General features: G+C 51.9%; 1 protein-coding gene across 11 annotated transcripts in view; it reads right to left on the bottom strand.

Annotated features, from left to right (window-relative positions):
• Positions 1-3,391: 3,391 nt before the first annotated feature.
• TCF3 (transcription factor 3) overlaps positions 3,392-25,206 on the bottom strand; it is a 46,686-nt gene continuing 24,871 nt past the window's right edge. Inside the window, exons 6-19 of one of the 11 annotated variants that reach the window (XM_066277122.1) lie at positions 22,765-22,832; positions 21,376-21,508; positions 18,206-18,255; positions 16,815-16,917; positions 16,563-16,732; positions 16,353-16,482; positions 15,243-15,301; positions 15,029-15,107; positions 13,850-13,923; positions 13,307-13,468; positions 13,098-13,221; positions 9,411-9,546; positions 9,027-9,262; positions 3,392-6,383 (exon numbers count right to left, since the gene is read on the bottom strand). In XM_066277122.1, the coding sequence (XP_066133219.1) occupies positions 6,241-6,383; positions 9,027-9,262; positions 9,411-9,546; positions 13,098-13,221; positions 13,307-13,468; positions 13,850-13,923; positions 15,029-15,107; positions 15,243-15,301; positions 16,353-16,482; positions 16,563-16,732; positions 16,815-16,917; positions 18,206-18,255; positions 21,376-21,508; positions 22,765-22,832 (1,667 nt within the window). In that variant the 3' untranslated portion in view covers positions 3,392-6,240. Of the gene's footprint in view, positions 6,384-6,713; positions 6,941-9,026; positions 9,263-9,410; positions 9,547-13,097; positions 13,222-13,306; positions 13,469-13,849; positions 13,924-15,028; positions 15,108-15,242; positions 15,302-16,352; positions 16,483-16,562; positions 16,733-16,814; positions 16,918-18,205; positions 18,256-21,375; positions 21,509-22,764; positions 22,833-25,206 lie in introns of those variants that run through there. The other 10 variants (XM_066277170.1, XM_066277139.1, XM_066277148.1 and 7 more) reach the window with 10 other exon arrangements.

Raw genomic sequence — 25,206 nt, 5'->3', positions numbered from 1 at the left:
GCGAGAAGTATCAACACATATACTGCTTGCAAACATTAGCGGATATTTCAAAATGAATATGAAGCAATAAAATATCCCCTAATGTTTGTGAGCAGGTAGTTGCTTCCTTTGTTTATTGTTTGCTTGTCTTATGTGCCTTGACTGGCGGCCTCAGTGTTCCAAGTCGATGCTCCATCCACTGCGCCACCACAGGAAAGGCAATGTTTTACCACTTTAAAAGGACAATCACTATATTCATTTCCTGTGGCTGCCATAACAACTGACCACTTGCAAGCTGGCTTGAAACAACAGGAATTTAACCTCCCCCAGTTCTGAGGCCAGAAGTCTGAGATCAAGGAGTCACAGGGCTGCACTCCCTCCAGAGGGGAGGGTCCTTCCTGTCTGTCCCAGCTTCTGGGGGTTCCAATGTTCCTGGGCTGTGGCCACATCACCACAGTCTCTGTCTCTTTTGTTCTTTGGCTTCTCTCTCCTGTCTCTCTTTTCTTCTTCTTTTTTTTTTTTTTTTGTATTTTTCTGAAGCTGGAAACGGGAAGGAAGTCAGACAGACTCCCGCATGCGCCCAACTGGGATCCACCTGGCATGCCACCAGGGGGCATTGCTCTGTTGCAACCAGAGTCATTCTAGCGCCTGAGGCAGAGGCCATAGAGCCATCCTCAGCGCCCGGGCCATCTTTGCTCCAGTGGAGCCTTGGCTGCGGGAGGGGAAGAGAGAGACAGAGGAAGGAGAGGAGAAGCAGATGGGTGCTTCTCCTGTGTGCCCTGGCCGAGAATCGAACCCGGGACTTATGTACGCCAGGCCGATACTCTACCACTGAGCCAACCGGCCAGGGCCTATCTTTTTACTTTTATTAGCATTTATTTTGTGTTCAATTTACTTCTGGACCATAAGTTTTTGTTTCTTCTGTTTCCTCTGGGAAATTACCTTAATTCTTCAGGAATGATTCACTCACAGAGCAGACCACCATTCCTATCTTGAATCCCAGGACTCTCATACACGCCTTCTGGGCCTTAATTAGGTATTCATAGTACTCTTCTTTCTCTGATGCACACATCATGCACTTTCTTGGGTCTCCAGGTAGGATCAGCAAGGCTTCAGAGGCTTCTCCGGAGTCTCAGAAAGGGGCATGTGGCCACCAGACCATGTATATTCTACGCCCCAGATGTTGCATTTTTTACAAATTGAAGGCAAGACCCACCACCAGCAAAATGGTTATGGCTTGCTTTATTGCAATGGTCTGGAATGGAACCCACCATATTTCTGATGTCCATCTGGAAGGCCCGGTTCACAGGTTCTGGGTGCCACCATCACCTGCTGCAGCCTAGTGTGACCTGAGGACACCCACCATGCAGTAAGTCCAGAACTTATTAGTTTGGCATGTCCCTTTCCTCCCTGGCCCACAGTGATGGGGCTGCTCTAGGAAGCCAGGCTCAGTAGGTTCTCTTCAGGTCCTGGCCACGTGCAGCTGCCTCTGGAGGACTGCCCTGGGGCCTTGGCAAAGCCCCGTGAACCACACACTATCATGAAGACATGGACATACCTATCACACTGTGTTTTGCTGTGCCCCACCCCCTGCCCACAAGTTTTCTCTAAGCTGAGTCAATCAGACTCTACTTCCAGAAATTCCCATGGAGCCAACACTTGCTGGGACAGAGGATATGCCTCATTCCATGAGATTTTAGGCTTTAAGATGTATTTTATTTATTTTTGAGAGAGAGGGGGAAGAGAAAAGCATTAACTTGTTGTTCCTCTTAGTTGTTCACCCCAGTGATTGCTTCTCATTCAAGGAGCAGGCCAGCAACCCTGGGATCAGTCCCCAAGATCAAACCGGCGACCTCAGTGCTTCAGGTAAATGCTTTGCCCACTGTGCCACCACCAGCCAGAGGTAGGCACCTTTAAGATGTATTTTAAACACGTTTGTTGAACACACTGTGCCATTTACCTATTTAATGTGCAAAATTCCATGGGTTTTGATGAATTGTGTTGATTTTAAGTGAGAGAGGGGAGACTGTGAGGTAGACTCCTGCATGTGCCCCAACTGGAATCTACCTGGCAACCTCTATCTGGGACTGATGCTCAAGTACCAAGCTATTTTTAGTGCCTGAGGCTGACACGCCTGGAACAATGGCACTATCCTTAGCACCTGGGGCCACGCTTAAACCAATCAAGCTATTGGCTGTGAGACGGGAAGAGAGAAGGGGAAGAGAAGCAGATGGTCACTTCTGCTGTGTGCCCTGACTGGGAATTGAGCCCAGGACGTCCATATGCCAGGCTGATGCTCTATCCACTGAGCCGCTGGCTAGGGCTTGTATTACATTAATTAAAATATTAATAGGCAGCATCTCTGGAAGCAGCCTTTCCATGTGAGCAAATCTTGGTCCCAAACCACCAGGAACCCCTATTACAAGTGCTTCTGCCTCACATGAAGCTTTGGTTCTAGGAGGAATCACTGTGGGCATCTTTTCTGGTCAAACAGTGGCTTTGCTGGCCTTGCTCACCCACCCCAGTAAGATCCCTCTTGTGGCTTGTGCATTCCTCCCAAAAGATATATTAAGTCCTGACCCCCAGTACCAGTGAACAGGATCTTATTTGAAAAGAGGGTCTTTGCTAATGTCATTAAGATGAAGTTGTATTGGAGTAGGTGCCTTTGTAAAAGGGAGATTTGGACACAGACATACAGGGGAGAGAGAGAGAAGCCATGGGAAGAGGCAGAGGTTGAGGTAAGGTGGCAACAAGCCCAGGAGTCTGGAGACTCTGGAGGGAGCATGTCCTGTGACACCTTACCTTGGACTTCAGACCTCTAGGACATGAGAATTAATCCCAGTGGGTTTAAGCTGCCTCCTTTCCCCCAGAACAGTCACATCCCTGGAGCCTGGGTATCCTGAGGAGCCTCACCTCCCCAGTGCTATCCTTTTTTTTTTTTTTTACAGAGACAAGAGAGTCAGAGAGAGGGATAGACAGGGATAGACAGGAACGGAGAGAGATGAGAAACATCAATCATTAGTTTTTTTGTTGTGACACCTTAGTTATTCATTGATTGCTTTCTCCTATGTGCCTTGACCGTGGGACTACAGTAGACCAAGTAACCCCTTGCTTGAGCCAGTGACCTTGGGTCCAAGCCGGAGAGCTTTTGCTCAAACCAGATGAGCCTGCGCTCAAGCTGGCGACCTTGGGGTCTTGAACCTGAGTCCTCTGCATCCCAGTCTGTCTGCGCCACCGCCTGGTCAGGCCCCAGTGCCATCTTTATAGGATGCAAGCTCAAGCTCAGGCTATTCAAAAGCCGTTCACTCATATGCAAGGTCAGAGCCCTGAGTTCAGGGTGCCATCTTCTTGCCCTGCCCCTCCCCTTTCATTGCTAAGCATATAGCCGCTGAGAGACGGGGAGACAGCTGAGCATAATCATGTATCACATTTATTGCTACAGTGCTCTTATGTACTGGGCAAGTCTCCATATTGACTTTGAAGGAGCTCATTTAAAATTTCCAAAGAATTTGGCCAGCTGTATGGATACTTGGATAAATTATTTTTCTTAAAAAAAACAAAAAAACACAAAAAACAGCTTTCACCTGGCCTATGGTGGCACAATGGATAAAGAATGAATCTGGAATGCTGAGGTTGATGGTTCGAGACCCTGGGCTTGCTGGGTCAAGGCACATATAACAAGCAAACAATGAACAACTAAAGTGAAGCAACTATCAGTTGATATTTCTTGCTCCAAGCCTCCCTCCCCCACAAAAATCAATAAACAAAATCTTAAAAAAAAAAAAAAAAGTTATCTTGAGGCACGCAGAGCACAATCCCCCTTAACTGGTTTTTTCCTTCCTCCATCGTCCCCTGCTGGGTTAATCATTTTATATAATTTAAATTCTTTTAAAAAAATATTTATTGACTTTAAAGTGGGGGGAAGACAGAGAGAGAGAGGGAATGAGAAGCATTTGTATGTGCCTTGACTGTGCAAGCCTGAGACCTTGAACCAGCATCCTCAGCACTCCAGGTCAAGGCTCTATCCACTGTACCACCACATGCCAGGCTAATTTAAATTATGTAAGACAGTTCAAAAGTCTGTGGGGCCTTTCTGAGGACACTCGCGTCTTCAGCCCCTGCCTGTCTGAACCAAGGGGCAAGACCAAAAGCAGAGTAAAAGGGACATTGAGGCAGGTTCCCCAAAAGAGACAAGACCCAACAGACCAGGGGAGTCACCAGGTAGAGTCCCTCTGTAAGCTGATGGCTCCTTGCAGTCCCAGTGGGCCTTGGAGGAAAAACCCCAGGGGGGGACCCAGGTGATTTCAGGTGTGAGGTGGTGGCCCCAGCCCCAGCCCCAAGCCTAGATGTTCTGCTTGTTGCTGGACATAGAGTTCTCTTGAACTTCCCACAGGGCACTTTGCTCCCCAGCCTTGGGGAGTTCTAGTCATGTGGGGGTGAGGTGATCAGGGACCCTGGAACTTGGGGAGAGACATTGAGAGGTTAGTGGGGTGAATGCAGTCAGCCTGGAAATCCTTAAGGCCTCTATGGGGGGGAGGTGTAAGTAACAGGGAACACAGTTAAGGAAATCAAGACCCTAGCAGGCCTGAGCCTGCACCTGAGTGACATGGAAGGTGATCAACCATGTCAGGTTCCCTGGGACATGCAGGGGGTGCAGGGACAAAGATGATCAATGTAAACCTAGGGTAGTCCTGGGCCGCCCAGGGAGTTGGTTCCGCTGGTGACACACAAGACCAGTGGAGAGTTGGGAAAGCCTTGGACACAGGTCCTACAGGCTTGAGGGTGACCCACCCTTCTGGTTTTGCAGCTGAGCAGTAATTCGGGCAGGTACATAGTCTGGGGCCTTTTCTCTGCACAGGGACCCTGTACCTTTTCCCTGATCTGTCCACACCCACCTTTGGTCCATCCATACCAGGAGAACCATTTAGTAGGGTTGGCAGGGGGTGCAAGTTTTCATGCTGGCCTCAAGCTATAGCCCCACTGCCAGAGTGCAGAGATAGGCTTGGGTCCCCAGGTCAAAAGAACAAAGGACAGAGAGTCTGGGAAGCCCCACAGCATTGTGCTCCAGCAGTGTGGTCTTCGTGCCCTGAAATGTGGGTCACAACAAAACCCATTTTGGAGAGGTTTGTGGGCTCTAGGGAGAGCAGCCTGTGGGGTCCCAAGGGAGGAATATGGAGGTCTAGAGGCCATTGGGAGGTGCCTGGGGGACCAGAGTAATTTCTGGAGAAGGACCTTTGGCATTTTCATCTGGGAGGGTTGCACTTCAGTCGCGCCTCTGCCCTGCCTGACAGACCAGGGTATCCCCATCCTGGAAGGAGAGGATGGGGCGGGGAGGTCCCCATCAGGGAAAGGCCCACCTACCATTTTACCCTGAAGCAAGAAAACAAAACCCCAACATCTGAAAAACCCAAATGAGATCCACCTATCCCTGTTCTCCCTATCTTACAGCTAGGCTCCCGGGACAGGGGTGGGGGACCTCAGGGTGATAGTGGGTCTTTTAATACAACTTTTAATCTGGTTGATCGTGAAATGCAATGGTCAGTTCTAGAAACAGCAGCAGAAATAGCAAGAGACATGAAACTTTTATACAAAAACATTTGTCGCTTACAAAACATATGCCAAAAAAGCTTAAAAAAAAATCCAAAGGCATCTTCCTTGCTAATTTTCTTCTACATTAAAAAAAAAAAATCGTAACTAGCGTTTTCATTTTCCTTAAAAAAAATATCAGGCATAGGCACAATTTGCTGGTGGCTTCTGAAGAAAAACCAGTTTTTCACAGCATCTCTCCAGCAAGTGATATGTTTTAACTCTTCCATGTTTTATACTTAAGGCATTTTTTTCTTTTCTGACAAAGTGTATATTTCTTGTTTGCTTTCCAGTTTTTACAAAAAAAAAAAAAAAAAAAAAGAGAGAGAGAGAGAGAAAGAAAGCTCCTTCTGGCCAGGGCTTGGGTATCAAGGCCAAGATGCAGTTTCAGGATCCATCAGCCAAGTTCCAGGGCATGGGGGCGGCTGAAGCCTGGGTGTGGGGACAGCAGAGTCCTCAGAAGGCTTCTGGACCCTGTTGCCTGCAGGTCCCTCATCACTTGACGCCTCCTTAGGTTGGTGTTGGCTCAACGCAGACCACAGGCGTGTGTGAAGTGTGGACCGGCCAGCCCACATTGAGGATGGACCCAATATCTCATGTGATCATTCCAGGTTAGACAGAGGGTCAATTGACCCAATCATTCCATGGGTCAATTATCCCATGGTGGCGTACCTCTCACATATGCCCAGCAGGGTTGTGGGCCTCACTAAGGCCCGGGTGGGTGGCGGAAAGCACCATCTGGGGATCTCCAACCACTCCTGACACCTTCTCTTCTTCTCGTCGCTTCAAGCAGGCCGCTTTGGGGTTCAGGTTACGTTCTGGTGGCAAAGAGAGAGCACTGTGGGAGATGGTTCCCAGAGAAGAAGAACTGAGGTGGCCAGGGGGTGGGGAACATGGCAAGGTGCCAGAGGGAGAGGCATGGGCACCCACATGTGTGGCTGCCTCCATTTCTTGATTTGTCCTCCCGTTCCCTGAGAAGGCTGTGCAGGACTGGGGAGTTGTAAAGAACAGGTTGGATGTTCCGGGGGATGACAGAGTTTGAAATGTGGACAGAGCCCAGGAGCTAGTGCACACCCATCTCTAGTGAAGCACCATCGACATGCATGTAGGCAGGGAATAGGGTGGGGACTCCTGGCCTGGGCGCCTACCTCGCACCTGCTGCTCCAGGCCCAGGATGACCTGCACGGCCTGCTGCAGGATGAGCAGTTTGGTCTGTGCCTTGTCCGACTTGAGGTGCATCTGGCACATGCGCCCCAGCTCCCGGAAGGCCTCGTTAATGTCCCGCACACGCACCCGCTCCCGCGCGTTATTCGCCATACGCCTCTCTCGGTCCCTCAGGTCTTTTTCCTCCAGGGACAGCACCTCCTCTGTACTGCTGGGTCACAGCACCAGGGCCTCTGTTAGTTATGTGTGAGGGGAAGGGGGGGGGGGAAGCCGAGTAGTGGACAGGGCCAGGGCTGTGAAGAGGGCACCCATTAGATGTGTGGGTGCGTGTGCAAGGTCATGTCTGTGGCTTGTGTTTGTGGGTCGGTACCATAGCATGACTGCATGTGCCTAGTGTGTATGCGCTCATGTCCATAAAAATGTGTTCCTGGACCAGAAACTGTAGGCAATGTGCCTGTCTGTGACCAGTTCTAGTCAAAGTTGTATGTGTGTGTCATCTTGTCCAAGGGACATGACCAAGGTCCAATTATCCCCAGGATGTTTTATAGGAATGGAAGTGGGACATGATTTCCATCTATCCCTTGCCCATTCCACATGCCCCAGGACTGGCAAGGAAGGCAGGGGAGGCCTGGTATCCCTCCTGGATGACGACCTTCCCCATTCAGAGCAGTCACCTGCTAGGTGAGGGAGGGCTGGCTCTGCCTGGCTTGAGCAGCCTGGGTAGAAGGAGCTAAAGAGACTGGTTCAGCAGACAAAGGCCTGGGGAGACTTTTTTGGGCTGCATAATGATCTAGGACACTGAGTCCTATAGGACACAACCAGCTCACACTCTCCAAGACACCAACACTGAACTCTGGCTGCCCTGACAGTTGGGCCTGGAGTGCCCACTGAGAGCCCTGCTCATAGGCCCTTATTCTGGGCTGGGAGCCTCTGCTCTTAGGACTGCAATGGTGGCTCCAATTTATGGAGCACATGTATGCCAAGCACTGAGTTGATCTCCTTGCCCACACAAGAATCTGAAATAGGGGCCCCGATACCTGCCTACCTGGTCCATACCCAGCCCAGGTCCTAGTAGCTGCATGGCTATGGGGTGTTGGATAAGTGACCTCACTCTGTGCCTGTTTCTTTCCTGGTAGAACATTGGCTAATTGAAATCAGGACACCTGCCACACTCAGCTGTGGCAATAAAATGAAGATAAATGAAGGCCTGGCACATAGTGTGTGCCCAACACACAGGAACCTGAACTCCTGGTGCCCTGCCCTGCTCCTGTGCCAGGAGGGCTGTTGCCCTCACCCTGCCTGCTGGCCCCGGAGCCCAGGACAAGCGCGCAGACCAAACTGACAGCCAGGCCCGGAGGCTGGTGCTCCTAGGTCTCCTTTCTTCCCTCAAGTCTCCACTGGGGGCTTTGGGGGAGGAAAGGGCCTGAGGTTGCCGCCAGCCATCCGGTGCTCGGGCAGCAAGTGCGAGGTAAGGAGGGGCTGCCGGTGGAAGCAGAGGCGGACAGGCTGGGTGGGAGAAGAGCGCAAGAGTCAGAGAGCAGAGAGGTGGACGCAGAGGACGTGGCATGATGCCCAACCAGGTGCAGATCAGAAACCTGAGAGCTGAGGGGACAGTGCAGGGAGGGGGGGCAGAGCCCCAGCTCCAGTACAAGCGACAGTGCTGCAGGAGAAAAAGGGTTAACGGGTACACAGGAGAGGGAGGGGTTAAGGAAGCAGGTGGTGATGGGGAATAACCTGGGGGGGGGGGGGAGCCTTCCAGATCCTCACCCAGCCCTCAGAAAGGGGGGTAAACTCAACCTGCAGATGGGGTTTGCTGGAGTCCCACGAGGGGTTTACTCAGAGTGACAGTGATAGCCTCTGGGCCCCAAGGGACACTGGCCTCTGCTGGCCAGACTGTAGGTTTCCTGGTATGGAAGGGAAGTGGCAGGCAGTGGTCCCTAAGGTCCAGGACACAGTTCTGAGCCAAAGTGCCCTGGTCTGTAGGGCTAGTGGTCCAGAGTCTCATCCTTCCATTCAAGAGGGGACACTGGGGACCAGGCCAGGCAAAGGGCAGTCGGTTCTGGGTGGGAGGATGGTGATGGCAGGGTGGAGGGGAGAGTCACTTCCTGGGGCAGGCAGGAGAACAGTGACTGGGGAATGGATAGTTACTACAGGGGTGTGGTTAACTGCAAGAAGATCACTATGAGAGGAGGTCAGTCATTGCAGGAAGGTGGTCACTGCAAGGGAGGCGGGCTCTAGGAGGGGGGAGGAGAGAGCATGGGCAGAGGCGACGGGAGGGGAGCGGCGCCCCCACTGACCTCGCACCTGCTGCTCCAGGTTCAGGATGACCGACACGGCCTGGTGCAGGATGAGCAGTTTGGTCTGGGGCTTCTCACTGTTGAGGTGCAGCTGGCACATGCGCCCCAGCTCCTTAAAGGCCTCATTGATGTCTCGGACCCGCAGCCGCTCCCGTGCGTTATTGGCCACCCGGCGCTCCTTCTCCCGCTCAGCCTTCTGCTCTGGGGGGAGAAGGTCGTCCTCGTCCTCGTCCGGGCTACGGGGGTTGGGGGGGCCGGGGGGCCAGAGGGAGACAATAAGGCGGGGAATGGGCGCAGAGCCCGCCGGATGCCTCGCGGTGTGAGCGCTGTGTGCATATGCTTGCATCCTGATGGGTGGGGTAGGGGCTGAGGAGGGGCTGGCACCTGGTCCGGATCCGGGGAGCCTTCAGCTCTTTCTTTTCCTCCTCTGAGTTGTTGGCCACTGACACGTTCTCCTCATCCTCCTTCTCCTCCCGTTTGATCTCACTGGTACCTGAGGCAGTGCCCCTGTGACCGAGTCCTACAACAGGCTGGAGGTTAGGGTACTGCCACCTCTGGAACCACTGGACAAATCCCCTTCTACTCTCTTCTAAGGGACAGGAGCTCTCCTGGGATAGCTAGATTTTCATTTGCAAAGGAAGGGCCGGGGGCAAACCACCTGCCTTACACCACACACAGGAACCTAATTATAGACAAAAGTCTGAAATGGGAAAGAGGAAACCTTTAGAAGAAAGTGCAGGGGAATTTTCCATAAACACTAAAGAGCTGTTCTCAAAAACAAATCGATAAACTTGACTATCATAATTTAGAATTTCTGATAATTAAGATAACAAAGAAAATAAAACAAGCCCCAGAATAGAAGATACTCATCATGAATAAACCAACAAATGCCAGGTCTCTACAATATGTAAAAGACTCCCTACAAATCAATAAGAAAAAGACAGATGGCTCAACAGGAAAACAGGCAAAGCACCAAGCAGGTATTTCATAGATGTGGAAATAGACGTGGCTACATGGAAATCTGCATCATTGCATCAAGAAATTTCAAATGAGGACTAATGAGTTACATGTCACATCCACTAAGTCTGCTGAATGAAGAGGCCTGACAATTCTTTTTTTTTCTTTTCTTCTTTTCCAAGTGAGAGGAGGGGAAGATACAGAGACAGATTCCTACACATGCCCCAACCAGGATCCACCCAGCAACCCCCATCTGGGGCCTATGCTCTGCCCAGGTGGGGACAGCTCACAACCTTGCTATTTTTAGCACCTAAGGCCAATGTGCTCTTACGAACTAATCCAGCCACGGCTGTAGGAGGGGAAGAGAGAGAGGGAGAGAAAGGGGGGTGGGGAGAGTGGAGAAGCAAGATGGTCACTTCTCCTGTGTGCCCTGACCAGGAATTGAACCTGGGACATCCACATGCTGGGCTGACACTCCACCACTGAGCCAACTGGCAGGGGCTGAAGCCTGATAATTCTAAGCACTGCCTGTAATACAGCATGCTGAAATGACCATTCTAGGAAACAACTGGGCATTATCTAGAATAAGGGGACAGATATGTGCCTACCCAGAAATTTCACAACTTGGAACCACACTCAAGAAATTCTTTCACATGTGAACCAGGAGACATGTTCTTGAAAGCACTTGATGGAAGCAGAGTGGGAAGCAACCTAGGAAGGGCCTGGGCCCATCTTCGGCCACTTGCAGCATAGCAGACCTCACACTCAATTTGAGCAAGCAAACAGATGCAGAGGAACATTGGCAGGATGTTGATTTTTCAAAGTCCAAAAACCATGTAAACAAATACACTGTTTCAGGGGGAACAGTTACAGTGAACTCAACTACACTGAGGTGTAAATGGTAAAATGCTGACCACAGTAAATAGCCCAGGGTTCAATGAATGAATGATAGGGAATGGAAGAGGGGAGAACCTGTGGTTCAAAAGTTCAGGGATCTCCTCAGCACTGTGGACATTGGGGCTGGGTCATACTCTGTGGGGCAGTCCTGGGTGATGAGCAGCATCTCTAGATCCCACCCACTCATTGCCAGGAATTCCCTGTCATGAGAACCACAGGTGTTCCTTGGGTGAGACTCTGGGAATGGAGTGACATAATTAAAAAATATGCAAGAAATAACTTTTCTAAAAGCCAGGCTTACTTTTGGGGATCAGGGGGCAAGATATAGGGAGGGTCCCCAGGAAGGCATGAGTGCCTGCTCTAATTTGGGTTGCATGGTGGGTTCCCAGAGTACGTGGTGCATTAGGCAGCCTTGTCACATAGCAACATCACATTATTGTCACATGATATGGTGTATTTTTCCTAAGATTGGTAAGAAAGTGGGCTAGGTGGAGGCCAGGCTTGGCCACTGCCTGGTGTGGAGTGTCTGTACCCTCTCAGACCCTCATCTTCCCTGCTATAGCAGGATGAACGTTATCTGATCCTGGGACTACATCATGATGAGAACCAGGCCCTCATCTCTGATGGGTGCTTGTGAGTCCTGCCACGTTCCTCCATCCCACCCTCCACAGAGACCGCCTACCAAGCACAGCTGTCTTGCTCACCCAGGGCCTCCATTTGCTGGCTGCAGTACCTTCAAACATGTCACCTCTTCAGTCTTGAAAGAAACCCTCTTGACCTCACCCTCTCCTGCTCCTAGAACAGTAATGCCCCAGCACCTCACTGGTGCTGTCCCTGCCCAGGTCACTCTCCTAGTCAGTGTAGCCTCAGCCCTCACTTTGGTGATTGATTTAGTCTACCCACCCTCCTTCACCTCCCTCGGCTGTCTGTTCCCATCTGGCCTGATGCTTAGGCCTGGGCTCTGTTCTGTCCACACACTGTCAATTGCCCCATCTAAGCTCTTCTTTGTACTCCACCAAGTGTGATGACACCTGGGCCTCACCCTGAACTCTAAACCCAAATCCCATCATCACCTCCACATCAGCAAGTCCTCTGGCCTCTGCCTTTGAAATACCCAAAACCTACACACTGCACCCTGGCCAAGCCCCAGTATCTACCCCACTATCCCTCCTGCACCAGAGTGGTACCCTCTGCCCTGGTCCCTGATTTCCACTGTTGTCCCTATACAGTCTGTCCTCCAGCAACAGCCACTAAAGGGCACCAATAAGCATCTGAGTCGGGTCCTGCCTTAGCCTTTCCCCAGCCTGAACTCCTCAAAGCCACCAGAGGGTATCTCAATCTGTTCCTAGCCCTCCTTTGCCCATAGCCCTCCAAGGATCCAACCTCCCTTAGGTTAAAAGCCCAACACTTCTGTGTGGTCTACAAGGTCCCGCACAACCTTCTCCTGCCCCTCTCTGCCCTCACCTTTTCCTTCTCCCCCACTCACTCTACTCCAGACCTGGTCCTGTCCCAGGACCTTTGCACAGGGTCCCCAATACCCCTGCTTTTATTCTTTCCTGGCTCTGCTCACGCTACCCCCACTATCTTTAAAACAACAATCCCCTTGCATCCCCTCCTAACTCTCCCACTTTCTCATATCTGTTTCCTCCCCACTCCACAGCCGAGGGGAGAGGTCTTTCTCTATTGGATTCCGTTTTATTCCGCAGAGCCGAGAGAAGCAAGAGGCACACATTTGGCACTGAATACATGCCTGCTGCATGAACTCACTTCACTAAACTGTTGGACGAGTAAATAAAAAGGTAGGGGCCCTGATGGCTTGAGCATCACCTACCTGCACCAGTGCCAAGACCAGCGACCCCTGGGCTCTACCTTGCTTTTGGAAGGAGATGACCAGTGACTTTGCCAACCTCTCTAGGACTCCAGGTGGTGATAGTAAACATACCTGCCTGGCCTCCACCCATGCTGGTAGGGTTTCCCCAGTTCCCGTTGTGCCTCAGTTTCCTCAAGTGAAAATGGAGATAGTCCCAAGCCTGAGCCCAGCAAAGAGCAAGTACTCAGCCCAGCCTGGCTGTTCCACTTTGTCACAAGCCCTCTCTGACATCCCTGTTTTCCAAAGGAGGAAATGATGCCCAGTGACTGGGGCCCTGAGAAGGAGCCAGGGCACAGATGATTTTTGACGTGCTGGCTGCCCTGTCCAAGCACAATACTGGGACTTACCACTATAGGAGTCAGGTGGCTGAGAGAGGTCAGGGAGGGCACTGGGCTGGCTAGGGAGGGCCACATGGTTGTGCATAAGGCTGCCACTGCCTGAGAGGCCATCCTCTGAATGGCTGCCTCCAACCTGTAGATCAGAGGTGGGTGAGTCAGGGCTGGCCAAGCTCCCATAACCACCTGCCCATCTGGCCCCTCCCTTGCCCAGCACTCACCAAGCTGGTGTGCCGCCCGCCCAGTGGCATGACGGGACCAGCAAAGCCTGAAGCCAGTGTTCCGTGGCTGGGTAGTAGCCCATGCATGTCACCTGAGGCACCCACAGCGTGGCTGCGGAGCACATGGATGGCCTCGTCCAGGTGGTCTTCCATCTTGTTCTGCTGTGGGGGTGGAAGGTGAGCAGCCTGGCTGCCATGACCCCTACCCAGCCCTGGGTGGTCTGGCCTGAAACATGTTCCTGCACTGGCTGCTCAGATACTGCTAGACCTTATTTCCAACACAAAGTTATTCTTGTCAAAGGAGCATCTATGTCCTAATGCAAATCGTACTGGTCATACTAGACCTAATGGCTCTTATGAGACTCAGTTTCAATGTCACATGAAATGTAGCCACAGAAGACATGCTGAGCCACCCCTAAGGGTGGCCTTCTCTGTCCTAGGAACAGGAATCTCCATGCCTGTCCACATGCATCCCATGTCTGTCCACAAGCAGCTCCGCCCACTGGCCCCAGCTGTTCCCTTCCAGCAATGTAGGAAGCTCACCAGGCTATGGAGATTCCCATCATAGCTGGGTGATAAGGCACCAGGGGCTCCTGCTCGAGGCCACTGAGATGTACCTGGACAGGGTAAGAAACACATGAATGGGGGGACCTGAAACAGGGAACTGGTATAGGCTGACCCAGAGGGGTAGAAAGGAATCTGGAAGGCAGGGGTAAGGAAGTTGAGTGGCTTGTGATATCCAGACTGGCCACATGGGGGTGCCAGCATCCAAAGAGCTGTCCTAAGGCCATGAATCTAGCCAAGTCCAAGTAGATTCACATCTCCCAGCCTCAGTTTCCCCATATACAGAATTAACAACCTATGGGGAATGTTGCTGGCTCACAGGTACACAGTGTTTCTCTGAGTCCTACTGTACCACACAGGTCTTACAGAAACCTCTGTTCTCATTCTTGCTTATCCCCTCTCCTCCCCAGTGCTCCCCAGGAATGTCTTTGCAGGGAATAGAGAATGAGGAATAGAAGAATCTGGCCCCTTTGGCAGAGTAAGCATGGGACATACAGTTGGTGCCTAATATCTGTTAGATCAGTGGTCCCCAACCCCCGGGCCACAGACCGGTACCGGTCCGCAGATAAAGAATAACTAACTTACATTATTTCCGTTTTATTTACATTTAAGTCTGAATGATGTTTTATTTCTTAAAAAATGACCAGATTCCCTCTGTTACATCCATCTAAGACTCACTCTTGATGCTTGTCTCAGTCACGTGATACATTTATCCGTCCCACCCTAAAGGCTGGTCTGTGAAAATATTTTCTGACATTAAACCGGTCCGTGGCCCAAAAAAGGTTGGGGACCACTGCGTTAGATGGACAAACGCCAGTATGTACACATTCTAGAGACTGGGTTGTCACCCGGTCTCAGGTTGGCTGCTTTGGTTCGAGGCACCCCTGCCCCGGCCCTACTGAGTCCCCGTGCTCTTCACACTCACAAGGGCAGACTGCTGGGTCTTGCCTCCTGGACTTTGCTTGTGCTGTGACCTAAAAATCCTGGCTTAGAGGCCTCCTCCTGGAAGCCTTCCAGGACACTGAGAGGAACATAAATTCCAAGGCAGGTGGTCTGTCAAGCTCCCCAACCCACAATGAAGCCTGATCCCTTTCCACCTGCCCCAGACTGAAGACAGCAGACACAGAGCCCCCTCTACCCCCAGCAACCTGTACAGACCTGCCAGGCCCTGTGGGGAACCCACAGGGGTCGAGGGACTAGATGAGAAGTTATTGCTTGAGTGATCTGGAGAGTAGATCTGCAAATGGAGATGAGGAGAGACAGGGCCAACAGGCAGTGGGTCAGGGACTGGCCTCTCACAGTCACTGATCCAGCCACCCCTGCTACCCATCCCATCCCAACACCCCCTCCCCTCCAATGTCCTTAACCTCACCGAGGCCAGCGCCTTCCCAAGGGCATCCCCAGAGCTGCCAGCTGTGGTCCCTCGGGAACCTGTGGATGCACAGAGGTGAGACCCAACCTCAGGGATTTGCCGCCCCCAGTACCTGGGTTTGGCTTGGATGACCAAGCCCAGAACTGGGCAGCCCGATTTTGGTATGGTTTCTGCCTGATGTCTTGCCACCTGCCTCCATGAGGGCTCTTCTGGGGACAGGCAGATCATGTGCCCTAAAGCAAAAGACCCCCTCTCTGAGCCATAGTTTTCCCAGACGTTAAATGGGGGAATCCACTTCTCAGAAAGAGTCATTTTCTCTTTTTTTTGGTGAGGTTTAAAATATATATATATTATATATACATATATATTATATATATCATTAAAAACAGCGACACTGTCTGAACTGTGGTGGCACAGTAGACAAAGCGCCAACCTGTAACGCTGAAGTTGCCAGTTCAAAACCCTGGGCTTGCCTGGTCAAGGCATATATGGGAGTTGATGCTTCCTGCTCCTCCCCACCTTCTCTCTCTCTCTTTCTCTCTCCTCTCTCTAAAGTGAATAAATAAACAATCATAGCAACACTAGCACAAAAACCAGAAGTGGGCCCTGGCCAGTTTGCTCAGTGGTAGAGCGTCGGCCCAGCGTGTGGAAGTCCTGGTTTTGATTCCTGGCCAGAAGAAGGGCCCATCTGCTTCTCCACCCTTCCCCCTCTCCTTTCTCTCTATCTCTCTTCCCCTCCCACAGCCAAGGCTCCGTTAGAGCAAAGCTGGTGCTGGCACTGAGGATGGCTTCGTGGCCTCCACCTCAGGCACTAGAACGACTCCAGCCACAATGGAGCAATGCCCCAGATGGGCAGAGCATCACCCCCTGGTGGGCATGCCAGGTGGATCCCGGTCAGGCGCATGCGGAAGTCTGCCTGCCTGCCTGCCTCCCTCTCCCGCTTCTCACTTCAGGTATGTGTGTGGGGGGTTAAATGTAAAGTGTTTCATGGTAAGAAGCCATTTTCAAACATTGGAGATGGGGCCATGGGGCCAAGGAGACTGAGCTGAACCCAAGAAAGGATGTTGTTAATAACAGGGGCCACATCAGGGTGGAGTGAGGGGACCATACCCATGAGACTGTCGGCCCCACTGACGGGAGGCGTGTGGTTGGCAACACTACCATAGGTGGCTGTGGGGGCCGAGAAAGTGGACACAGCTGGGAGCCCACCATTCACTTCTGTGCCATGCAGTTGGTAGCCCTGTAGTGAGATGGGGTCAGAGGTGGTCAGACAGGATGCTGCCCAAATGCATGCCCCTTGCCCCACCCTGAGGAGCCTACCATGCGCTCATGCTGGTGCAGGCTGCCAAACCCACTGCCACCACCACTGCCCACGGAGCTGCTGCCACCTGGTGGGAGGGGGAGGGGGGATGAGCCCCCACCCACCATGGGCCCGAAGCCCGCCTGGCCTTGAGGGTTCCAGAGCTCCGCTGATGAGTGTAGGCTGCCATCTGCAGAGAAGAGGAAACAGTGAGGTGGTGGGCAGAGGGACCTGGGCCCAGTCCCAGCCTTCTTAGGTGAGCCCCCACATACCTGCCATGTAGAAGGGGCCCGGGTAGGTGCTGCTAGGGGTCTTGGCAGATGGGTAGGGGGTTGTGTCCCTGTTGTAGTCATCACCTGAGCTGGGTGGATACACCTATGGGCAGGTAGGTGGGCATGGTCAAACAGAAGGGGCAGGACTAACCTATCTTTCACCCCTTGGCTGGCCCCTTTCCCAGTCCTGCTCTCTACCTGGACAGCAGTCTACTCTACCAACCCATTTCCCTGAGCAGAACCTTCTGCACAAAACTCCCTTTTCCTGTCTTAATCTGGCAAACTCCTTTTGATTCATTAAAGCTCAGCTGTGATGCCCCCATCCCTTCCTTCTTCCTGGTTCCTCCAGTGCTGGAATCTCTCTTGGCTTCAGCCCTGATCATGCAAGATCCAGGGGCCTCAGATAGGGCCCAGGACAAACATTCCACCGTGCTCTGGGGTATTCCAGGATACCCCAGAGCATGGAGACAGCAAAGGATTTCTAGGACCAGTGCCAACTCTGATTATTGGGCACTGCCTGGAACTGAGGCAGGGCCCAGGAAAAGATGCTGGGATCCACTGGTTATGTCTCTGCTAACACTGGACTAGAACAAGAGGTACAGAATGCTGGTGGGATGAGGTGCCCAGGAGGGGCTCAGCTCCAGGAAATTGGGGTGGGGCTTCAGGTGGAGAAAGAGAGTCGATGACATTAGGAATGAAGTCTTAAGACTGCCTAAGCCTGATTGCTCCTACTGGCTGTGGAATATTAACCTCTGACACCAACTCTGAACCTGTTGGCCTGGAGTGGGCTGGGTCAGCCTGTGTGGGACTCTGCCAGACTCCTGGGCCCAGGGGCTCCTTGAGGTCTGCACAGAGTCGAGCTGAAGAAACAAACAAATTGCCTTTTCTTCCCATGACTTAATCATGAATGGCCCAGTACCATCTGCCAGGTCTGGCACTCTGCCAACCTCCAGGCACTGGAGCGGGGACACAATAGTTTAAACCTCGGTGGACAGGGTGTGGGGGAGACCTCCAAACTGGCCACCTGGTCCCACTCCCAGGACCCCATCCATACCCTTTCTAAGGTACCACAGAACATGACCTCTTGAAGGATTGAGACTAGATCCCAGGAATTACTTCACAAACTCCACAGGAAGTGGTATCTGGTCAGAGCTGAGGCACTGGGGCAAAAGCCCAGCTGACTGGCCAGTCCAGCTGGAGGTTTTGGCCCAGAACCCACATGACCACACTACGGAGACCACCTGGAGCCATGTGTTCCCACCTGCAGCAGCACACACAGCCCAAAGGTCCCCAACAATGCACTGTGTGGCCTCCAGCAGGGAGGGCCCCCAAATCTGGAGGGCAGGAGAAGCATGTGGTCTGTGGGGTCTCTACTCCATCCCATAACTCACCGAGGACGGAAGACCTGGTGGCACCTTCCGGACTTTCTTAGGCTGTGTATCTGTTAGGAGTAAAAGGAGTTAGCCACCCCCATCCAGCCTGGCTCCTGCCCCACCCAGCCAAGGTCACACAGGAGTCCTTCAAGGCCAGGGACATGCCTATAACTCGGGATGTCCGGAGACAAAGCACTCCTGCACCTTGGAGAGGAAGGCCTTGAGCTTTCCTTTTTGGTTTTTTTTTTTTACATGGACAGAGAGAGAGAGAGTCAGAGATAGATAGGGACAAACAGGAACGAAGAGATGAGAAGCATCAATCATTAGTTTTTTGTTGCAACACCTTAGTTGTTTATTGATTGCTCTTTCATATGTGCCTTGACCGCGGGCCTTCAGCAGACTGAGTAACCCCTTGCTCGAGCCAGCGACCTTGGGTCCAAGCTGGTGAGCTTTTTGCTCAAACCAGATGAGTTTGCGCTCAAGCTGGTGACCCCAGGGTCTTGAACCTGGGTCCTCTGCATCCCAATCCGACGCTCTATCCACTGAGATGCTGCCTGGTCAGGCTCCTTTTTTTTTTCATTTTTCCGAAGCTGGAAACGGGGAGGCAGTCAGACAGACTCCAGCATGCACCCGACTGGGATCCACCCGGCACGCCCACCAGGGGGTGATGCTCTGCCCCTCTGGGGCGTCGCTCTGTTGCATCCAAAGCCATTCTAGCACCTGAGGCAGAGGCCACAGAGCCATCCTCAGCGCCCGGGCCATCTTTGCTCCAAAGGAGCCTCGGCTGCAGGAGGGGAAGAGAGAGACAGAGAGGAAGGAGAGGAGAAGCAGATGGGTGCTTCTCCTGTGTGCCCTGGCCAGGAATCGAACCCAGGACTTCTGCACGCCAGGCCGACGCTCTACCGCTAAGCCAACCGGCCAGGGCCTCCTTTTTGTTTTTTTGACAGAAACAGAGAGTCAGAAAGAGGAACAGACAGACAGGGAGAGAGATGAGAAGCATCAATTCTTCATTGTGGCACTTTAGTTGTTCATTTTCCATATGTGCCTTGAATGGGGGGCTGTAGCAGACCAAGGGACCCTTTGCTTAAACCAGCAACCTTGGGCTCAAGCTGGTGAGCTGTGCTCAAACCAGATGACCCCACACTCAAGCTGGCAACCTCGGGGTTTCGAACCTGGGTCCTCTGCATCCCAGTCCGATGCTCTATCCACTGTGACACCGCCTGGTCAAGCAAGCTTCCCTTTTAATAAAGTTATTTAAATAAGGGCTTGGATCCACGAGCAGAGGTCTGACAATGTGACAATGTGTAAGAATCATGGGGGGAGGGCAAGGGGATTCTGCAGCAAGGAGACTGGGAAGTGAGGAGTCAATGGATACTTGAACCAGAGCCCTGCTACAAAGCCCCCCATTCTGTCCCTACACCCACTCCCACAGTCAATACTCTTTATTCAGAGATCCTAGACTTACACACCTGCTGAAGTTGGTTCCCCTAAATCATACATGTGTTCTTAGGGGTCATTCAGAGCCATGCGCAGAGTGGGGAACTGTGGGGGAACCAGGCAGCGTGCAGCGTTCAAGTTCCCCCTCAGACTACAAACCAGGGCCCTCTCCTTGGTCTATCGAGAACCCTTATTTTAATGCTTTTTGTGGGTGTTTCTGCTGCTTAAAACACTCCCCAAGTGTGTATGGTGCCATGATGCTGGCGAGTGTCTCTGAGTGCAAAGAATGGGACATGAAAAATACATGTTAAGAGGATCTAGTTGGGTAGTTTGGTTGGAGTGTTGTCCCAATACACCAAGGTTACAGGTTTGATCTCCACTTGGGGCACAGACAAGATCAACCAATAAACAAATAAGTGGAACAACAAATTGATGTTCCTCGCTCTCAAATCAATAAATAAAAATTTTTAAAGATTAAATAGGCCCTGACCAGTTGGCTCAGTAGAGTGTTGGCCTGGCATGTGGATATCCTGGGTTCAATTACTGGTCAGGGCACACAGGAGAAGAAACCATCTGCTTCTCCCCCTTCACCCCTTCTCTCTTTTTCTCTCTCTTCCTCTCCCACAGCCATGGCTTGATTGATTCAAGAGTACTCTGGCCCTGGGCTCTGAGGATGGCTCTGTGAAGCCTCCACCTCAGGTGCTAAAAATAGCTCCGTTGTGAGCATGGCCCCAAATCAGGTGGATCCCAGTAGGGGTGCATGTGGGAGTCTGTCTCTCTATCTTCTCTCTTCTCACTTGGAAAAGAAGGGGAAAAAAAGAAGAAAAACTAAATATGTGTTAGAGCCTGACCAGGCAGTGGTGCAGTGAATAAAGCGTCGGACTGGGACACAGAGGACCCAGGTCTGAAACCCTGAGGTCGCTGGCTTGAGCTCGGGCTTACCAGCTTGAGTGCAGGGTTGCTGGCTTGAGCATGGGATCATAGACATGACCCCATGGTTGCTGGCTTGAGCCCAAAGGTCGCTGGCTTGAGCAAGGGGTCCCTCATTCTGCTGTAGCCCCCCAGTTGAAGCACATATGAGAAAGCAATCAATGAACAGCTAAGGTGCCATAACGAAAAACTGATGTTTCTCATCTCTCTTCCTTCCTGTCTGTCTCTATCTCTGTCCCTCTCTCTCTCAATAAACACACACATATGTACATACATACATACATACATACGTGTTAGATCAGTTCAGCTATTACAGCACTGCTGGTAAGTTCTGTGTTAATGAATCAATGATTCAGATAAAATAAGGTGTTTTGGACAGAAACATACATGACAAAAGATTCTGTATTGGTTGTGACCAGAGGCTGGCAGGAACCTGTCCTTGCATTTCCCCAGAAGCAGGGGATCAGTGTTCCTGGTGACTTGATAGGAAAGAACCTCTACAGATAACAAGAATCCATTGTTTGCCCTGGCTGAAGAGCTTGCCTAGTTAGAACATTATCCTGATGCAAAAAAGGCTGCCAGTTCAATCCCCAGTCAGGGCACATGAAGACACAGATCAAAGTCTGTCTGTCCCTTCTTCTCTCTCTAAAATCAATTAAAAAGTAAAAAAGAATCCACTGTTTCTTTTTTGGCTCACTACCCATCCCTCTACCCATATGATCTCACAGTCTGGCCAGGGCCTGGGAGATACACAGTGGGAGCTGATACCCTCCCTGTCCCCCACCCCAGGCCCCACCAGCCCTGCCGGCAGCCCCACTCACCCAGGCCACTGTCCGCAGCTCTCCGCCGAGCATGGCCAGGGTAGGAAGAATAATACTGGGATCCGCTCTTGACGCCTGAAGGGGACAGTGGCCCAGGGCTGCTGAGAGCCAGTTCACTGGGCAGGAAGCCAGCCTGGGAAGAGGGTGGGGAAGAGGTCATCACCAGAGGGCTGGGCTAGCACCTACCACACAGTCTGGCCATCCAAGGGGTGACAGTGACCCTTGCTTGAAATATTTCTCTCCCGATACTTGTCATGCATGAACTATATATCACAGCATTACTTTTAAGAAATACAGCTGCCAGCAAATCTGAAGAGGAACCCTGTTCTAGGATGCAGAATGTACTAATGTGCATCTGGGTGTCAGTGAAATCTGGTTGTTTCAGTTTGTGAACATTTTTTTAAGATAGATGGTTTAATTTTGCATAATTAGTTTGAAACTGGGCTTTCTTCCCTTGGAGCAATGAGTGACTAGGATTTGAGGCTCCATGTGAGTGTATGCTCAATACCAGATCTTTCCCATCTGTAAAATGGGTATGCTCAGAGGGCATCATGGGACCAATGGGGGCCTTATGAGGCCTGCCTTTCGTGGAGGGCCTAGTACCCAGTTGGTGCTTAATAGCTGGTACTACTGCCACTCTGGCTCAGGCTTGGTATGCACACAGGTGGTACCACTAGGGACAAGCCCTAGTTGCACTCTTGAAATTCAGGAGGCACCGGAGGGGACAAAAATGAAACCCTTGGGTGTGAGGGGGCAGGATGCCCAAGGCATGACCTGGACAGGAGGTCATGTGGGATCACTGTGGCCAGTGTGTCAGACTCACAGCTGGAGCAGGTGTGGGTCACTTTCACCCAGATGGGGCCTGTAGGGTGGGCTCCCTGGGAGAAGCAAGGGACAGGATCCCTAGGTTGCAGGGCTGACCTCAGTTTCTCAGTGTGCATTCAGGAGTAGGTAGGTGTTGAGTCCTTCTAGCTGCTTATGGTAGCCCTCACATTGGGGGCGATGGGGCTGTGGTCTCTCCTGCCTTCCCCTTCTCCTGCCTTCCCACTCCTGGCCAGCCCAGCCTGCTCTGGGGCCCAGTCCTATTTTAGCTACTGCTGGAAAAATAACCAGTGCTTGGCTCAGCAAGGGACTCTTCTGCAGATCAGAGGAAGCAATTGTAACCAATCTGCTTAAAAATTTAAAATATGGGTGGGACAGGGTTGGGTGGAGTGGTGGGTCCCCTCCAATTCCTGGTCAGTCCCTTCCCATCTGTGATGCCCCTCCAGTCTGAAAAGTGGCGTCCCACCCACTCCATTCTCTAGTGGTGTCCCACCCACTCCATTCTCTAGTTTCTACATATAGGTGCCATGGGCCCAGGAAGCCCCCACTCTATAGACATAGCCTCACCTGAGTCAAGCCCCCAACACCCGCATCTCTCCCGAAGGTGGTGTATGTGCTCCGCTCACCACCCTTGCCTAGAGGGGAAGAAATGAGGATCACTCAGAACTGACCCCAGGGAGCTCGCATCCTAAGCACCCAGCACATGCCTGCATGTGCAGGGGCTCCATAAGTACACAACACTGAGAGAACCAACGTGAGATGCTGGTCTCCCTACTGGTCTGGCAGACAAAGCAGGGGTCCAACCAGACACCATTCCATCCCTGATGACCCAGAAGACTCATGCAAGTCCATCAAGGCCCCCCCATTACCTGTCCCTAAGGTAGAATGATGCTTATCTCCAAACCCCCATCCTCTGAATGTCATCTCCATTAGGTCATGAGATGTCAACTCCCCAGAGTGCTTAGCTCCCAGGGCACAGGATGTGGGGAGGGGAGGGTAGCACCTCAAGTCTTGTGAGGTTTTAGTGCCCAGACCCCTGCCGGGGGTTAGTTCATGAACCAGTATGTGATCTCTCTGAGGACACTGACTGAAATGACTTGGAGAAAAAAGGCTCTTTCCCTGTGTGGGCAGGTGATACCTTGGGTTACAGGAACATAGCCTGCCCAACAGTGACCATTGTAGATGGACTTTTGCCACTGCACAGATGCCTGGATCCAGGTCTGCATGAGGCAGGTACCTGGAACAATCAATAGCTGAGACATTTAAGTCTATTTCTAGCTTAAACTGGGCATCAACTCAATGTGGGTGAGGAATTAGAATGTTCTCCAACTGGGGGGGGGAGCTCCTGCTTTATTTTTTAAAATTAGTTTTAGAGAGGAGGAGAGAGAAAGAGAGAGAAAGAGAGAGAGGAAGAAATGGTAGCAGAGCAGAAAGCAACTCCCATATGTGCCTTGACTGGGCAAGCCCAGGGTTTCAAATTGGCAACTTCAGTGTTCCAGGTTGATGCTTTATCCACTGAGCCACCACATTTTCTTTATTTTAGAAGTACAATTTTGACTAGACTCCTAGAGGAAAGGCTGCTGTGGGTGGAGAGAGGGGCCATGCTCCCACCCACATGCCCAGTACTCCTCAAGGGCAGATAACACTGCATCCTCTTAGTGATGAGCAAACCGAGTCCTACAGGTTAGAGAGGGCCCACCCTAAATCCAGGGAGTAAATGACACCAGCACTTCCTTCCTCCCAGGGTGGGTATCGGCGCAAAGCTGGCAGGCTCTCTAGGGATCTGAGTTCTACCTGGGGAAGCAGCTTCACCTCCCAGACCCTTGGCTTTTCCTGTTAAGGCTGCAATGGTTTAGGTGCTGCATACAGCAGGCTCCAAATATGGGTTTCCAAAAAAGGAAGAGGGAGGGAAGCAAAGAGAAGTTGAGGCTCTGGGAGGGGACCCTGCTGGGGCCATGAGCTCCATGGGCATACATTAGAAACCAAATCCATGCAATGGACTGCATATCAGGGCATGAGGGTAGAAGGAGAAAAGAGAATAAAACCACCAGGGTCTCAGCCTGACCAGGCGGTGGCGCAGTGGATAGAGCGTCCGACTGGGATGCAGAGGACCCAGGTTCGAGACCCCAAGGAAGCCAGCTTGAGCGTGGGCTCATCTGGTTTGAGCAAAGCTCACCAGCTTGGACCCAAGGTCACTGGCTTGAGCAAGGGGTTACTTGGTCTGCTGAAGACCCGCGGTCAAGGCACATATGAGAAAGCAATCAATGAACAACTAAGGTGTTGCAAAGTGCAACGGAAAACTAATGATTGATGCTTCTCATCTCTCCGTTCCTGTCTGTCCCTGTCTATCCCTCTCTCTGACTCACTCTCTGTCTCTGTAAATAAAGAAAAACATTAAAAAAAAAAAAAAAAACCACCAGGGTCTCATTGGGGGAAAAGACTAGTCCCACCCCTTGGGGAGCAGGGCCCTCATAGCCCACCACCCTGCCATGGCTGCTACCACACGAGAGCCACACCAGCTCCATCCAGCCTGGTCCAGGAGTGAGAAACAGGCCCAGAACACCAAGACTGCACCCACCTCCCCACCGGGTTTGGCCTGGGCTCCACGCCGCACTCACTGAGCTCCTTGGCACATGTGGCGGACCTGTGACACAGCTGGCTCTGGGGCCCTGCTAACCAGGCTGTGTGGGAACTGCCTGCACCAGGAAGAGGCAGGAGGAAGGAACAGCAGAGAGAAATAGCTGCAGGTGCAGAGGCCACCATGGGCCACGTCAGCTTACTTCCTGGTCTTGCCATGCAAAATGGGTGCATGGATGCTGCCCCGTCACAATTCTTCTCAGGCCACACTCTCCTGTCCAGCCTTACTGTGCATCTAGTCCTGGGCCCGGAAAATGACATGTGTGATCTGTGGGGTCTGATAGGTGGTATTCCTGTCCCTTCAGAGTTCCGCACAAAGGCCTTTGGGCTCAGTTTCCTAACCAACTGGTCAGTCATGTCAAGGGTTCCACA

This window comes from Saccopteryx bilineata, chromosome 1, assembly GCF_036850765.1.
Source record: "Saccopteryx bilineata isolate mSacBil1 chromosome 1, mSacBil1_pri_phased_curated, whole genome shotgun sequence".
NCBI lineage: Eukaryota > Metazoa > Chordata > Mammalia > Chiroptera > Emballonuridae > Saccopteryx > Saccopteryx bilineata.
The sequence above is the reverse complement of the archived record's forward strand: the minus strand, read 5'-3'. Positions and strand labels throughout refer to the sequence as shown.